This window comes from Schistocerca gregaria, chromosome 1 (assembly GCF_023897955.1).
Source record: "Schistocerca gregaria isolate iqSchGreg1 chromosome 1, iqSchGreg1.2, whole genome shotgun sequence".
NCBI classification, from domain to species: Eukaryota; Metazoa; Arthropoda; class Insecta; order Orthoptera; family Acrididae; genus Schistocerca; species Schistocerca gregaria.
The window spans coordinates 524756808-524773715 of NC_064920.1; the positions used below are offsets into that span (position 1 = coordinate 524756808).

The 16908-nt window shown below is 42.5% G+C and overlaps 1 protein-coding gene across 1 annotated transcript in view; it reads left to right on the top strand.

The window, feature by feature from the left end:
* The first annotated feature begins 13935 nt into the window (after positions 1 to 13935).
* LOC126357350 (odorant receptor Or1-like) overlaps positions 13936 to 16908 on the top strand; it is a 53088-nt gene continuing 50115 nt past the window's right edge. Inside the window, exon 1 of the mRNA XM_050007453.1 lies at positions 13936 to 13949. Coding sequence (XP_049863410.1) covers positions 13936 to 13949 — 14 coding nt within the window. The remainder of the gene's footprint in view (positions 13950 to 16908) is intronic.

Sequence of the window (16908 nt, forward strand, 5' to 3'; positions counted from 1 at the left end):
CAAAGAGGTCCGGAATTCAGTTCACTATGCTGCCATGGCTTTGTCCTTTGTGGGTGGATTGAACAGGACCCAATCAGTTTCATCATACCGTCCATAAAAGACGTCATCAGCACTATGTACAGCCCGTTACCATCAACGGAGAAGTTGTTGGATACCCTCAGCAGCGCCGTTGTGTTGGTAGTGCGAATGAAGAGACTACTGCCCGAAGAATCTCTGTAATAGCTCTAAAGCGAACGTCATGAAGCACTTCCATCACATTATGAATTAAATTGAAGTCACAAGGGCTTAATTCCTGAAGGCGTGGTGCGTGGTATGGCATCCCTCGGCCCCACTGATTGAACAAATCAGTGCCATATGCATCCGACAGTGGTCTTGCAAAATGATGAGCCGATCTTGCAGAAAGGGTCGCCGCTTCTTCCTCTAAGCTGTCCACTTTTGGAAAACAGCCTGTGACAACCATAGAGAAAGAAGCGGCGTTACTTTCTGTAGGATCGGCACACCATTTTCCAGGAGAACGGTAGGATGCATATGGGACAAGTTGTGTATGAACTGTTCGAGCGTTGAGGCTGGGAAGTGTTGTACCACCCGGCCCCTGTCACTTCATTTTGAATCATAAAGGTGCAGGAACCACTTCATGGCTTTCGAAGAAGAGTTAGAGAGATTCGCCAAGCCATAGGCCGTTCCACTACAAATATAGATACAACTGACTCTGCTAAGAGTATTCTACGACTTCCACATTCCTGACAACGGATTATACATGTACTGGTGACTATTTGTGACAGAAAAACTCGAATCTTTTTTTTGCTTATTTTCTAAAATATGTGCTTATTTTGTATAAGTTTTAAATAAGTACTGGCCCCTATTAATGGTTCATCCGTTGTATCTGCGGAAAAGTAAAGCAACTTTTGCATCACTTATCCTCTGTCTTTAATAATTTCTATTTAAAGCCCCAATGTCTTTTCGTGTTTTTCTCTCTTGATAACTCCTAGCACACTATGTACATCATCTTTCATTTCTACCACGATGTCACAAAGTCATAGTTTTGCTCACGATCTATTATGTACATTTCTGACTTATCATGTCATCAGGTATAAGACTTTAAAACTACCTTCGAAATCTGGTATACTTCTGCCTCTATTAAGGTTTAGTTTGGCATTAGCCATATTAACTAACGAAATAAATGCCTTTTGGCTTCATCTTACTATTAAAGTTTTCAGTACCTTCTCTTCATAAAATGCCACTATACCACATCAGATCCTCACGAAATTTCTGAATAGTTTTCTTAAGAATATATTCTATTAGGGACCTGTCATTGGGCACTTGAAGCTATTGCTTTCTTATTAACTTCTTTAAAACATTTTATACTTTATTTTATTTTATTTTTCCTCCTTTACATACACTTTCCTGTCTACCTATGTGCCTACGTCAAATATGCATTAATCGGCCAAAACGTTACAACCCCTCCCAACCGTGACTTTGGATGACGCCTGCGAATGTTGCTGGCCCTCGATGCGATAACAAAAGTATGTAAGAGGAGCAGACATGAACGATGAATCACCCTAGTGAAGATATTGGTTGCCAATGGGGAAATCCGTTAAGATAACTGACATTGACCAAAGGCATTATTATTACACAGAACCAGTGAGTGAGTATCTCGGAAACTGTGAAGCTGTGTCGAATGTTCACCTGCTACTGTCGCGAGCATCTACAGAAATAGAAATAAGGACAATGAAACTACAACTTTGCACTAAATTGTTGGACATCTACGACTCTTCATAGGACTTGGGGCTCGGAGGCTAGTCCACTCTGTCAAGTACACAACTGGACATTAAAATTACAACACCACGAAGATTAAGTGCTACAGACGCGAAACTTAACGGACAGGAAGAAGATACTGTGATATGCAAATTATTAGCTTTTCAGAACATTCACACAAGGTTGGCGCCGGTGGCGACACCTACAACGTGCTGAGATGAGGAAAGTTTCCAACCGATTTCTCGTACACAAACAGCAGTTGACCGGCTTTATCTGGTGAAACGTGGTTGTGATGCCTCGTCTAAGGAGGACAAATACGTACCATCATGTTTCCGACTTTCATAAAGGTCGGATTGTAGCCTATCGCGATTGCGGTTTATCGTATAGCGACATTGCTGCTCGCGTTGGTCGAGATCCAATGACTGTTAGCAGAATATAGAATCGGTGGGTTCAGGAGGGTAATACGGAACGCCGTGCTGGATCCAAACGGCCTCGTATCACTAGCAGTCGAGATGACAGGCATCTTATCCGCATGGCTGTAACGGATCGTGCAGCCACATCTCGATCCCTGAGTCAACAGATGGGGACGTTTGCAAGACGACAACCATCTCCACGAATAGTTCGACGACGTTTGCAGCAGCATGGACTATCCGATCGGAGACCATGGCTGCGGTTACCCTTGACGCTGCATCACAGACAGGAGCGTCTGCGATGGTGTACTCAATGACGAACTTGCGGGCACGAATGGCAAAACGTAATTTTTTCGGATGAATCCAGGTTCTGTTTAGAACATCATGATGGTCGCATCCGTGTTTGGCGACATCGCGATGAACGCACATTTTAAGCGTGTATTCGTCATCGCCATACTGGCGTATCACCTGGCGTGATGGTATGGGGTGCCATTGGTTACACGTCTTGGTCACCTCTAGTTCGCATTGATGGCACTTTGAACAATGGACGTTACATTTCAGATGTGTTACGACCCGTGGCTCTGCCCTTCATTCGATTTCAGCACGATAATGCATGACCAGATGTTGCAGGTCCTGTAGAAGCCTTTCTGGATACAGAAAATGTTCGACTGCTGCCCGGCCAGCACATTTTGCAGATATCTCACCAATTGAAATTTCTGGTCAATGGTAGCCAGCCAAGCAACTGGCTCGTCACAATACGCCAGTACTACTCTTGATGAACTGTGCTATCTTGTTGAAGCTGCATGGGCAGCTGTACCTGTACACGCCATCCAAGCTCTATTTGATTCAATGTCCAGGCGTATCAAGGCCGTTATTACGGCCAGAGGTGATTGTTTTGGGTACTGATTTCTCAGAATCTATGCACCCAAACTGCGTGAAAATGTAATCACATGTCAGTTCTAGTATAATATATCTGTCCAATGAATACCCGTATATCGTCTACATTTCTTCTTGGTGTAGCAATTTTAATGGCCAGTAGTGTAATACAGATGGTGATCTGTGGCATCTCTACTGGTGCAGGCACAAGTGTCTCGGAGCATGCCGTTCGTCGTACGTAGCTGAACATAAAGCTCTGCAGCAGAACACCCCTACGTGTTCAAATGTTGATCCAAGGAAATCGTAGGTTAGGACTGGAGTTGACTCGAGACCATCGGGATTCTACCGTCGATCAATTGAAATCTGCGGCTCTTCGGGTGAATCACAGTTTTGTTCCACTAGGTCGATATTCGTCTCCACCAAAGCTGCCATCGAAATGAAAGACGCCTACAAGCGCGCAGCGCGCAGCGCGCCACAGACGCAAGCTGGTGGGAGCAGTACTATGCTCGCGTACAGTTGGCAAGTTGTGGCCGACTCTGGCGCATGACGACCCTCTGGATGTACATTTATTGCACTTGTACGTCATAAACATAGGAGATTTTATCGATCAATATTGCTGAACGAACAAACGGAACTATAGGTGTTAATGTTTCCAAAAATGTATTTCGGAAAAGTATTTAATGTAAAGAGCCACACAGTATCCAGAGTGGCTGGGGAAGATAGAATTACTTCGCACTCACCTGGGCGATCAACCACAGAAGTACGATCATACTGGCAATCAAAGTACTTCAAGGCGCCACTGCTGCTTACCATGAAATAGAATTCAAAGTAATGTACAGATAGCTTTGTTCATGAACACATTATCGCCCGACATAGCAGTATATTTTGCGTCAGGCCAGTCTTTTATCGGATTAACTCTGAAGCTTGGATTCGTTTAAAATATTTCACTGTGGCAGGGGAAATATGGTCCATTTCATGTATCTCGTGTTTTCCAGAACATGTGATTCAAGATATTAGAACATTAGTAATGCTTGTGATAAGTAGAGGCCGCTCGGAGTGGCCGTGCGGTTTGAGGCTCAAAATCATGGATTACGTGGCCGCTCCAGCCGGGTTTTCGTGTCCTCCCTCGGGCATGGGAGTGTGTATTGTTCTTAGCATAAGTTATATTCCGTGTAGTTGAAGTAGTGTGTAAGTCTAGGGACCGCTGACTTCAGCAGTTTGATCCATTCGAAATTCACACACATTTTTGATTAGTAGATTTGTTGCTTGGAGTACTGGAGTGAGAGTGTACTTTAGTGTTTTGAATACTGAACAGTTGCATTTAACCAACTCTCATGTCTGGAAAGCCATGTGTGTTTAAGTGCCGCTTCTGGTACGGGGATGTGCCCCAGTCTCGGATCGACTCCGCATATAAAGGACGAGGGACGGTACGCCGGCCATCCTGGACGTTGTGTTCGGAGGTTTCCCTTCATCCCAGTTACACAATTCGCTAACATTTCGGAAAATTTCCAAAAATTACCCGTGAATGACAGGACTACACATACACCATTGTGGAGCAGGATATGATGACGACATCAGGAGGGGCATTTCGTGGCCCCTTAAATTAACCAAGCCTACTCAGTTCATAACCATGACCACTCTGTGCAGACACAAAACAAAGGCACAAGAAGTAGAAAAATTCACATTCCATTTAATGTGTGAAAATAATTATCACCAGTGATGTATCCGGAATGAGATTTTCAGTCTGCAGCGGAGTGTGCGCTGATATGAAACTTCCTGGCAGATTAAAACTGTGTGCCCGACCGAGACTCGAACTCGGGACCTTTGCCTTTCGCGGCCAAGTGCTCTACCAACTGAGCTACCGAAGCACGACTCACGCCCGGTACTCACAGCTTTACTTCTGCCAGTACCTCGTCTCCTACCTTCCAAACTTTACAGAAGCTCTCCTGCGAGACATGCAGAACTAGCACTCCTGAAAGAAAGGATATTGCGGAGACATGGCTTACCCACAGCCTGGAGGGTGTTTCCGGAATGAGGTTTTACTCTGCAGCTGTGAGTACCGTGCGTGAGTCGTGCTTCGGTAGCTCAGTTGGTAGAGCACTTGCCCCCGAAAGGCAAAGGTCCCGAGTTCGTGTCTTGGTCGGGTACACAGTTTTAATCTGCCAGGAAGTTTCATATCAGCGCACACTCCGCTGCAGAGTGAAAATCTCATTCCGGAAACATCCTCCATGCTGTGGCTAAGCCATGTCTCCGCAATATCCTTTCTTTCTGTACTCGATGTTAAAAAACTTATTTTCTATGGAAACGCTTTTCTTTCCAATGATAGCCTACACTTTACACCCTCACTAATTCCCCCATCATCATTTATTCTGCTGCCCAAACATCTATTACTTTAACTGTCTTGTTTGTTAATCTAACTCACTCAAGATCACTTGATTTAATTCGATTTCATTCCATTATTCTTGTTTTGCTTTTGTGGCTGTTCATTTTGTACCCACCTTTCAAGGCACTGTCAATTCCGTCCAGCTGCTCTTCCAAGTCTTTTGCCGTCTCTGTCAGAATTACGGTGTCATTGGTAAAGCTTAAAGTTTTTATTTCTTCGTGTTGGATTTTATTTCTTTCTCCTAATTTTTCTTTGGTCTCCTTTACTGCTTGCTCAATTTGCAGATTGAGTAACATCAGGGATAAACTACAACCCTATGTTATTCACTACTCAATCATTACTTCCTTTTCATGCCCCTCGACTCTTGTAACTGCCACCTGTTTTATGTACAAGTTCTAAACAGCCTTTCACATGCTGTATTTTACCACATTCCAGTAAAGAATATCAATAACTTTTTTCTACGTCTACAAATGTTATATACTGAGGTTAGTCCAAGATACGTCGTACGGTCAGTATTGCCAAAGTGTCCACATTTCTGTGGAACCCAATCTTATCCTCCCCGAGGTTGGCTTCTACCAGTTTTTCCATTCTTCTGTGAAGAGTTCGTGTTAGTATTTTGCAGTCACGATTTTTCGATAATAGTGGAGGAAAAATACCACTCATTCACGTAGTTGAAACGACGGAAATTTCTTAGCTGGCGCCGAATGACAACGAACAATATGTTTCATTTAATTTTTGGTGTGTGTGTCTAAAATACACTTCTATTCTAGGAACTGAAGGCTGTTGTGAGACATATTAATTACTGACGCCAACAGTAGATTACAATGCATCTAGAAATAACTGAGACATCTCTGCCAAGTATAGTTCTTGTTGATATGTGTGTAAAGTTATTTTGATTTGCAATATACTTTTCATACTTGCTTGGCACGAAAATGTCCGCCTCTGTAACTCTGTGCTCAGCTTGTCTGGCTCCCACATGAAGGGCCCCGGTTCGAATCTCAGCGCTGGGAAGGATTTTTCCTTGATTGGAGGAATGGTAAGAGACGCACCCATATTTATGAGGCCAGTTGGGGAGCTACTTCTGAAAGAAGTAATTGTCTTCCACATCAAGGAAGCCGACATAGTCAAGGAGAGCGCTGTGCTGAGCTCATTCCTCCTGCATATCACATAGAGTAACACCATTGGCAGAGGGTGATACGGCGGTCAGTCGGTCCCAAGAGGCCCTTCGGGGCCAAAAATTAGAGTTCTACATTGCTTATCACGGAAATAGCAGATGTGTAGGTAAAAAGTAATTGAAAATTACTCAGGATGTTCCTTTCAGTTTTATATTCGCATGGCTCGTTTTTTTTTTTTTTTTTTTGTTTTTTTTTTTTTTTTTCTGAGGGGGGGGCGGGGGGAATTACTTGAAACTGTTTGTACATCATGAGACGAGATCAGTTTCATGCTCTGATCAGTTCCTATAGATCCATGCGGCTGCACTGGCTGACAACTGCAACTAAATGAACCTCATTCGGCCTTACTTCCATGACTTACGTCTGATGCCAAATAATACTGTTCAACGCGAGTGAAGCTTTCTTCGATTTTGATTACATTTTCCAGAGACATATTACATCAGCAACATTTTCGGAAATATATCCAGTGTTGTCAATTACAACATTTATAACGCACAAATTTAATCCTAACTCAGGAGGTGAAATCCCTGTAACGTGTATTAGGATGTGGGGTCTCTGAGATCCCGGTATGTAAACCGAGATCTAAGTCAAAAATAATCTGAAATTTTTAATTCAAATTACATAATACCATTATTATTGTTTCATTATTGTTCAAGTATCCTGTAAACATTGGGTTGATTTAACTTCTCTAATGAAGCCGGCTATATTTTACTTTTTATCTTACAAAAATAACATACCTTTGTAAAGTCTTTTAAACAGTGCAAGTTAATGGACAGTTAGAGAACTGAATATTACTCTCTGAGAAATTAAATACACTCCCGGAAACTGAAATAAGAACACCGTGAATTCATTGTCCCAGGAAGGGGAAACTTTATTGACACATTCCTCGGGTCAGATACATCACATGATCACACTGACAGAACCACAGGCACATAAGACACAGGCAACAGAGCATGCACAATGTCGGCACTAGTACAGTGTATATCCACCTTTCGCAGCAATGCAGGCTGCTGTTCTCCCATGAGACGATCGTAGAGATGCTGGATGTAGTCCTGTGGAACGGCTTGCCATGCCATTTCCACCTGGCGCCTCAGTTGGACCAGCGTTCGTGCTGGACATGCAGACCGCGTGAGACGACGCTTCATCCAGTCCCAAACATGCTCAATGGGGGACAGATCCGGAGATCTTGCTGGCCAGGGTAGTTGACTTACACCTTCTAGAGCACGTTGGGTGGCACGGGATACATGCGGACATGCATTGTCCTGTTGGAACAGCAAGTTCCCTTGCCGGTCTAGGAATGGTAGAACGATGGGTTCGATGACGGTTTGGATGTACCGTGCACTATTCAGTGTCCCCTCGACGATCACCAGAGGTGTACGGCCAGTGTAGGAGATCGCTCCCCACACCATGATACCGGGTGTTGGCCCTGTGTGCCTCGGTCCTATGCAGTCCTGATTGTGGCGCTCACCTGCACGACGCCAAACACGCATACGACCATCATTGGCACCAAGGCAGAAGCGACTCTCATCGCTGAAGACGACACGTCTCCATTCGTCCCTCCATTCACGCCTGTCGCGACACCACTGGAGGCGGGCTGCACGATGTTGGGGCGTGAGCGGAAGACGGCCTAACGGTGTGCGGGACCGTAGCCCAGATTCATGGAGACGGTTGCGAATGGTCCTTGCCGATACCCCAGGAGCAACAGTGTCCCTAATTTGCTGGGAAGTGGCGGTGCGGTCCCCTACGGCACTGGGTAGGATCCTACGGTCTTGGCGTGCATCCGTCCGTCGCTGCGGTCCGGTCACAGGTCGACGGGCACGTGCACCTTCCGCCGACCACTGGCGACAACATCGATGTACTGTGGAGACCTCACGCCCAACGTGTTGAGCAATTCGGCGGTACGTCCACCCGGCCTCCCGCATGCCCACTATACGCCCTCGCTCAAAGTCCGTCAACTGCACATACGGTTCACGTCCACGCTGTCGCGGCATGCTACCAGTGTTAAAGACTGCGATGGAGCTCCGTATGCCACGGCAAACTGGCTGACACTGACGGTGGCGGTGCACAAATGGTGCGCAGCTAGCGCCATTCGACGGCCGACACCGCGGTTCCTGTTGTGTCCGCTGTGCCATGCGTGTGATCATTGCTCGTACAGCCCTCACGCAGTGTCCGGAGCAAGTATGGTTGGTCTGACACACCGGTGTCAATGTGTTCTTTTTTCCATTTCCAGGAGTGTATGTCGGTAGAAAGTAAATTTTCACAAGAAACAGAAGTCTAGTGTTTAAACTTGCACGCAAAAATTGCCCATGTTTGATATAATACGATATGATGCATCACTGACATTCTATACCGTGATCTACATTTATTGATATCACCACAGAGAACTTGTTTAGTTTGGACTAGCACTTTAATTTTTTCATGGAGAAAGAGAAGGGGCCCCATCACATTCGTCCTGAAGTTTTCCTCTCAATAATCCTCTGTTAGTAGGATTCCAATCATTAGGTATTGTAAAATCGTCATCCTTTTCATCTATTTCTTGTTCTATATTACTGACGTATTCCTGCATCCACCAACTAACAATTGCAACACACTCAGGATCGTTAAAACTAACACGTCCCTGTAAACACTTGGTACGATAGCGGAGAAAACATGCGTGTAATTCAAGAGGCGTGGTCTAGGGGACCACAACACGTGCCAGTAACACGTGTCAGCAGACAAAGAGGGCGATAATGCTGGCGACAGCGATACATTGTAGGGCTGGTAATTTAAGGAGGGCAGGAGGGTGGTGATGATGGTAATGATGTTTGGTTTGTGGGATGCTCAACTGCGTGGTCACCAGCACCCATACAAAGTCTCAATTTTTGCGTAGTGCAATTTTTTTCACATCCCAATATAGCTACAATCACGAATGATGATGAATATGATGAAACGGTGAGGACATCACAAACACCCAGTCCCTGGGCAGAGAACGGGATAGGAGGGTCTATACAAGCATTTTGCCAGAAATAACCTTGATGAAGGATTTCGAAAATTTTGACGTGGCCTGAGATACCACACCTCCTAAGTTAGGGGTTAATTAATAACAGTCCCACGCGTCTTGCTTTAAATAGTAGCAAGTTCTCCGAATCATAACATCTGAACTGAGAGCAAGCCTTGGACTTGAGAGTCTGTAGTTGTCACGAACAGTAAAACTGACGGGTGTTAATAATGCAAATGTAACACCCTACGTCCTCATGTTCACATGGGTGATACAATTATCATACTTTATTTGGTTTCTATTTCTTTTACAAAGCCACACGCATTAGGTTTCTAATATAAATGTTTCTGTATATGTAAAACTTATATAATTGTGTTTATGAATGACATCTCGCTTAAACCTAGAACGGTCGGACGAAAAATAGCTTGAAGAGTTGTCGGGCTGCGACTGAGATGCTCCATAAGTAATACACTGATAACAAGTGACACACAGTATATTTACATCAAACAATGATTTTTTTTATTCAGGTACAACTAAATGATATACTGATATTTTTGCAACTTAATGAATTATAGAATTATTGAAAAAATTGAAAAACTTACTCCTTTGCAGTAATACATGTAAGTAAATTTGACTGAAATACTACTATAAATGAGAATAATTTGTAGAACAAAGAAATCAAAATGTTGAATTTTCATTATATAAACGGAAATTGTGAATGTAACGAATAGTTTCTGTGATAGCGTCCTCTACAGTCACCGAACATCCATCTCAGCTTGAATGCTTCCAGGCAAATGCAAGGTAACTATGTTGTAAAGTCTTGTTCGAACACTTTGTAGGAAGTTTTTTTTCCATTTAATTGCTTCATTCCTTCCTTTATTAAATCGCATAGGTGACGGACCTGATTCAGTTATGAGAGATGTACTCGAATGAACAACAGTAGATGCATCGGTGCTGACAGAAGGCCAAACATCCCCCTTTCAAATGGTTAAATGGCTCTGAATACTATGGGACTTAACATCTGAGATCTTCAGTCGCCTAGAACTTAGAACTAATTAAACCTATCTAACCTAAGTACACCACACACATCCATGCCCGAGGCAGGATTCGAACCTGCGACCGTAGCAGCAGCGCTTCGGGACTGAACTGCCTAGAACCGCTTGGCAACTACGGCCGGCTCTTCTATTTCATCACCAGTTACTTCACTATTACTGTGATGTACCTGAGTTATGGGCCGGCGGGAGTGGCCGTGCGGTTCTAGGCGCTACAGTGTGGAACCGAGCGACAGCTACGGCCGCAGATTCGAATCCTGCCTCGGGCATGGATGTGTGTGATGTTCTTAGGTTAGTTACGTTTAACTAGTTCTAAGTTCTAGGGGACTAATGACCTCAGATGTTGAGTCCCATAGTGCTCAGAGCCATTTGAACAATTTTCAGTTATGGGAGATGTACTCGAATGAACAACAGTAGGTGCATCGATGCTGGCAGAAGGCCAAAGACCTTCTATTTCATCACCAGTTACTTCACTATTTATTCACCGATTATTTCGAAATTTGGGTCCGCGTCATAACAGCATCGTCTACTTCACTCTCAACATCATATCAAATTCTGTAAATTTCACTGTATGAAAGATTTTGTCTTGCCATTTTAAACTGTAAACTATTGACGATAATAATTCGGTTTTGGCACATTACAAATAGTTCGCAAAATAACTCAATGACTCAACCACATCAAAATAAAAATTAGATGGCACTGGCAGAAATTAGTAACGTAAACGGTCGGACTAGGTCTGAGAGGCCCGCGCCCTTTTTTGAAGACCGCCAAATACTTACTAAACAATGCAAAACCTTATTGACTACGTGAATTCTTTCTTTTCGATGTTACAGGAATCTAGCAGAGCGCTCCAGTCAGATCAGCAGCTATAAGAATACAATATCATTGAAACAAGAACTAGTGAGTCTCACAGACATAGCTCAATCGTTCTAGGGTTAAGGAATCTATTGTGCTAAAAAAAATGAAGAAAACACATTTCGTGGAATAGCATTAAAGTGCAAGGACCATTCTGGATATGTGTCCGCAATGTACCCATGTTTGTAAAGAGCTACAATTGATCATACTCGCGGATACATTGCCACATTCTACCGTAGCGCAGATTAAAAGCGCTACTCTTCAACAAACATTCATGTTCCCTCATGGTAAAGGAATCCGTTTCACTCTTCTAGCATGTAATGTAAAGATTATAATAAGCATACCGACAAGGGAAAATGAAAGTTAAGAGCTCTTAGAGTCCTTACATTACAGGCGGAGTTGAATACTGGCCACGAGGTCATCGGGGAAAACCTCCGTGCTGTGTGGCGCAGTTGTTATCTGATTATGTCATCCCACTTTGAACGAATTTATCTGTATTGATGAAACTATACTTCCGGGTGCGTCTGTTAATATACAATCCATATAGAATAAGTACCTGCCGAATAACAGATGTCCATACGAAACGTATAATGGTCTGCGATTAAAACTGTTGGAGTCCACGTAAAGTGCGCTCGCTGTTTTGTCAGTGTATTATTCAATAGGCTTTCCACAGACAGTAAGAGCTGTGGTTTGCTCCTGCAAAGGTCCGTCTACGGGAACCAGTATTTATGGCTGACGCACCTATGAAGCTTTCCATTTGGTGAAGGAATGACAGCTCTTTGAACCGCAGGGTGTACATTACAGCTTCGAGGGATGCGATGTTAAACAAATGAGACCGTTTCTTAAAACAGCCGCTGTCCACGTGACCCGAGGGCGACAGTTAAAATTCCGTCGTAAGGCCAGCAGGCCATTTGTTGTCGACTGGAATCCAGGGACGTCACAAGGGAGCGAGTCAGTCAGGACTGCTTCCGCCCGTGGACAAAGATAAGGTTTCCTCCGATTAACTTTCTTCTTCTTCTCTTGAATAGTTTTAATTCATAAACGATATTACGAACCTTACTATTTGGTGATTAATACAAAACAGTATATGAGATCCCATATAGTTTTGCAACGTGTAGAAAATTACAATGCTTGTTTCTAGGTTTAATTTGCAAACGTTGTAGATGATGTTATTAGACCATCTCATTCCGGTAAGCGAATGTCCGTAGCCTCATGTAGTTCGTTTGAACGGTCTGTTCGCGTTATGTTACGAGTTATCAATTCGGAGGCATGCACTGATATTTATTTTGCTCAGTGCTGGTTAGTTCAGAAAATTTTTTACGCCACTGTTCTTCTCAAATGTCAATGCATATATTCAATACATTGTCTGATGCAGCAGAGTGACAGTTGCATGTTTCTACACACTATCATCCTTACAGCTTACGCTATGACTGTTTCGAAGGAAATGTGATACATTATCCTAGAGGAAAGAAATGGCAACACCAGTTTTCGATCATTTGCATACCATGTACTATTAACAAATTTTAAGATGGAATTGTAAAACCAGTCTCCACAGCCATCCACCGTAAGACATGGTGTCACACGTGAGGGATACATAAAAATCACCTCAACTTCTTTGATTATTTTAGCCTTTGTGTCTTTTATTCTGGAAGAGTGTTTTGCATCTTTGTGCTTCCACTCATAATTGAGTCAATATTTTAACAAATATGTGAACATACACATTTTAAGCTCATTTTTGTATTACAACGTTTTTTCCGTATAGCCAAGAGAATCAGCAGCCGCACTAATATTTAAGACCATTCTCATTTACTGTTCCGTCTCAGTCGCACATTTGTCTTTATATTCCATGTTTAGATGTCTCAGGATCATCATTAGATCTAAGTAGTAGCCCCAACAGCCCGCCTTGACTACTCAGAACCACATATAACAGCACTGTGGTCTATAGTTCTGAGCAGACGATACAGGTTGACGAAGGAACGACTTGCATCTTAGGATGATCCTGAGTGATCGAAACACGTAGTCTAACGAAAAATGTGACACTGAGGAGGGATAATAAACGATAAATATCTTGAACATTTTTTATATTTCTCAGTACGTTGGGTAAATGCCTAGTCTCTGACCACTATACAACTGTAGATCTGCAATTAACCAATACAGTGACAGAACTTGGTACGTACGTAATCTTTAGAATAGTATTAAAAGATAAGATTTATGTGATAGAGAAAAGTTTCGAAAAAACCATGGAGTGTTCTTAGTATTTTCTTTTGTTATGCGCTTTCTAGAAGAGAGCAGTTAATGAGAAGTTAACATTGCTTCTGGACTTCACAAACTGATGAACGGAAGGCTACTAGGCAACGTCCTGTTATTCGGTCGGCAGAGGTTCTTATGGCTACTAGCTTATCGTTTTAGTAGTTGCACGGCTTTCCTTGAGTATAATCAACTGCACTAAAGAACCATGTCATTGATAAGGTAAGGTTAGAGACCACATCGGAGCAATTTCAAAATTACCATTTGCAAGAGATTTCGAAAGAAGTTTCCACTTCTGTTTGTTCCTTATTACAAAGTGAATTAAGCTGTCTGGCACAACAGGGAACTTTACGTTTGACAAGAAGTTTGTTTCTAAAAGCAAATGTAAACACTACCTGATAGAAAATATGGCTCCCTGCGTTTACAGTTACCACAGTGTCCATTACAGCAGTAGAAAGCCTTAGGCAATGCTAATACTTTTCGCAGTATTTGTTCCATGTGGAACTAATTAGTGGACGATAGTGGCACCAATTTCGAAATCAACGTGTTGCAGCAGAAAGTTTTCATCCAAACGTAATAGATAACAAAGCAAGCACTGCATCTACGACGACGGTTGTGTGAGACAGTGTGTGTAGAAAGTCCCGGAATGAGTCGTATATTTTCAGGGATGTGAAAGGGCTGATCATTCGAAGCAAAGAAGTCTAGCAAACGTGATTTCTAAAAAGAATTTTTTAAGAACTACGACCATTTGTATATGTTTGCTACTCTGAAACGCGTCTTTTCTATTGAATCAGTGCTCATAGCTCTGAAGGTGCGCATTTTAGAGCTCGTGTTTACTGGACAAAATTGCTTCGAATGAACGTTCGTGTCAGGCTCTTGATCAGTGATCATTTCTAATGGAACAGCCTGTATGCTTGTTACCCTATTAAAAGCAAAACCGAAGATGATGATGTATCAAAGAAGAGATGTGAACAAGCGTATCAAGTACGTACACACTAGTGAGCCATTGAATTAGATGTGCCCGATACGTTAGTCAGACAGCTGATCCGTCACGATGGTGGGAGACGTAATTCCATTCGAAAGTTTTAATATACATAAGTTAATTCCACCATTCTTCAGTGTCGGTGGATCCTGAGGATAGAATACAAGGATGCCCATATCCATATACGCAGAGGTGGTAGGGGGGGGGGGGGGGGAAGGCAGCTAATAGAAAGAAAGAAATATTGTGTAGTCATGTGTTTTTCTTTCAAGAAAATGATTTAAAATTCGGTATTATGCAGGTTTGAAACATGTTCAGTACTTGAACTAATTAGGCTCTATAAGTCACTATTCGTCTTCCATCGTATTAAAAGTACTCTATACTCTAGGTGTTACGTCCCCCTCCCTAAAATCTATCGCACGGGCGCCTTTCGGAGGCTATGTTAATGAAACGAATAACAACACGTTGAATTGTTAAACGCCAAAATGAAATAAGTCATGAAAAGCATAATACAAATAATAATGAACACATAATACAAGACTCTTTTTTTTAATTTACGTAGATACTTAGAGTTGGTGGTCTAGCGGGTAGAGTGCTAGATTCCAGTCCTAGAGTTCCTGCGCTCAATAGTGGAAGCTAGACTCCAAGTGCCATTAGATTCCAATTGTAAAGTTCCCTGGTTCGGTACCGGGTGGGAGCGGGAAATTTTGTATGTTCCAGCTCTCCACGGCAGCCTCAGACCCATTCAGCTATCCATCGGGGGATCTTTTCTGGAGGGAAAAAGGCGATCGCTGCTATGGAGTCGTCGCCCTCCCCCTACCAGCGGCACAGTGAGCGAGAGGCTCCTCTCTGCCTGCAGTCAGAAATCAAAAACTAATATCCCTTCCCTGATTACTGAAGTAGTATACTTCTTCTAAAATTTTCACATTCATTATTATTTTCCATGTGGCTGGATTTTTCCGTAGAAAGCAGTTATCTTAGTCTTATTGGTAGATATACTGAAATAGTAATATATCTTCTCTTTGTACAATTATGTTCCCATTACAATCAAATACAGTTTAATGGTGCTCTAGATCTTATTTCAATTTCTAACTGTATTTCATCTTTCCACCTCAAAACGCGTAACCAGTACACTAATTAGTTAATGTGAGTGAAGGGCTAAACTTTTGTCGAACACCATAGGTTATTAAATTTTCATCCGACATTTCCCCAACTTCAGGAGACTTATAAGAGGGAAGGTAACGTTTTAACAACGCTGAAATGAATGGTCGAAATGGTGGAACATCTACATCCTGTCGTGATGCCCATACAATTATTTTCATCCTATGCCTTCCAACAAAGTGACTCTAAGATGGATAATAGACGTAATTCCTAAAGCATATGCCATTCGTTGATACAACGACAGACTCCACGCGACACTCAATTTCCTTCCTCCAACTGCGGGATAAAATAAATTTTTTAATATGGTGAGGTAAAGAGCAGATTATGTGACTACCATTACAACAAGTATTTCGTTAAAATTGATATCATCTCCATAGTATGATAATTTGTTAGTGGAATGTTAGTCGTGTAATGAGTCAAGATGAATTACATTGCACGATCTCTAAACTCCAAGTCTCTAGCTTCGATCTTATACAATTTACTTGCTTAACGAATTTTCCATTTTATTGGTCTGTGTGAAAGAGACATTGAAATGCATGCTGTGTTCTTCTAGCATTGTCAGTTATGTAAACTTACATATAAGAGGACAGTTAAGTCTTTCAAATTGTGCAAAACAAATGTCCTGTTTGATTTGTGTTATACTACATCATTGTATCCGAGATATCGGCGGGAATTCATATCAAGCTCAAAATCCAATTTAATATAGAAGACCTTTGCCTGCGACCAATAATAGAAGGGAAATGCATATGGCCACTCAGTGTGATGCTACTCATAGTTGTAGGAGAAAGATGCACCCTCTCATAAATATCGCTCTGTTGGCATCACATGTGCGAACAAAGAGATCAACATAGTGATGGCAACGGTTAATGGGATTATAGAAAAAGTTAAAATCAGCCCTAGATAAAGTTTCAACATTTTGCATGACTCACCTAAGATGATAAAGGAAGCCGCCCTATGGGATCCGCAACCTGTCATAACCATTCAGAAGCTTGATGAACCCAGGCAGCAGCAGCAATGTAGGAGCCATGTCGGACTAATCCG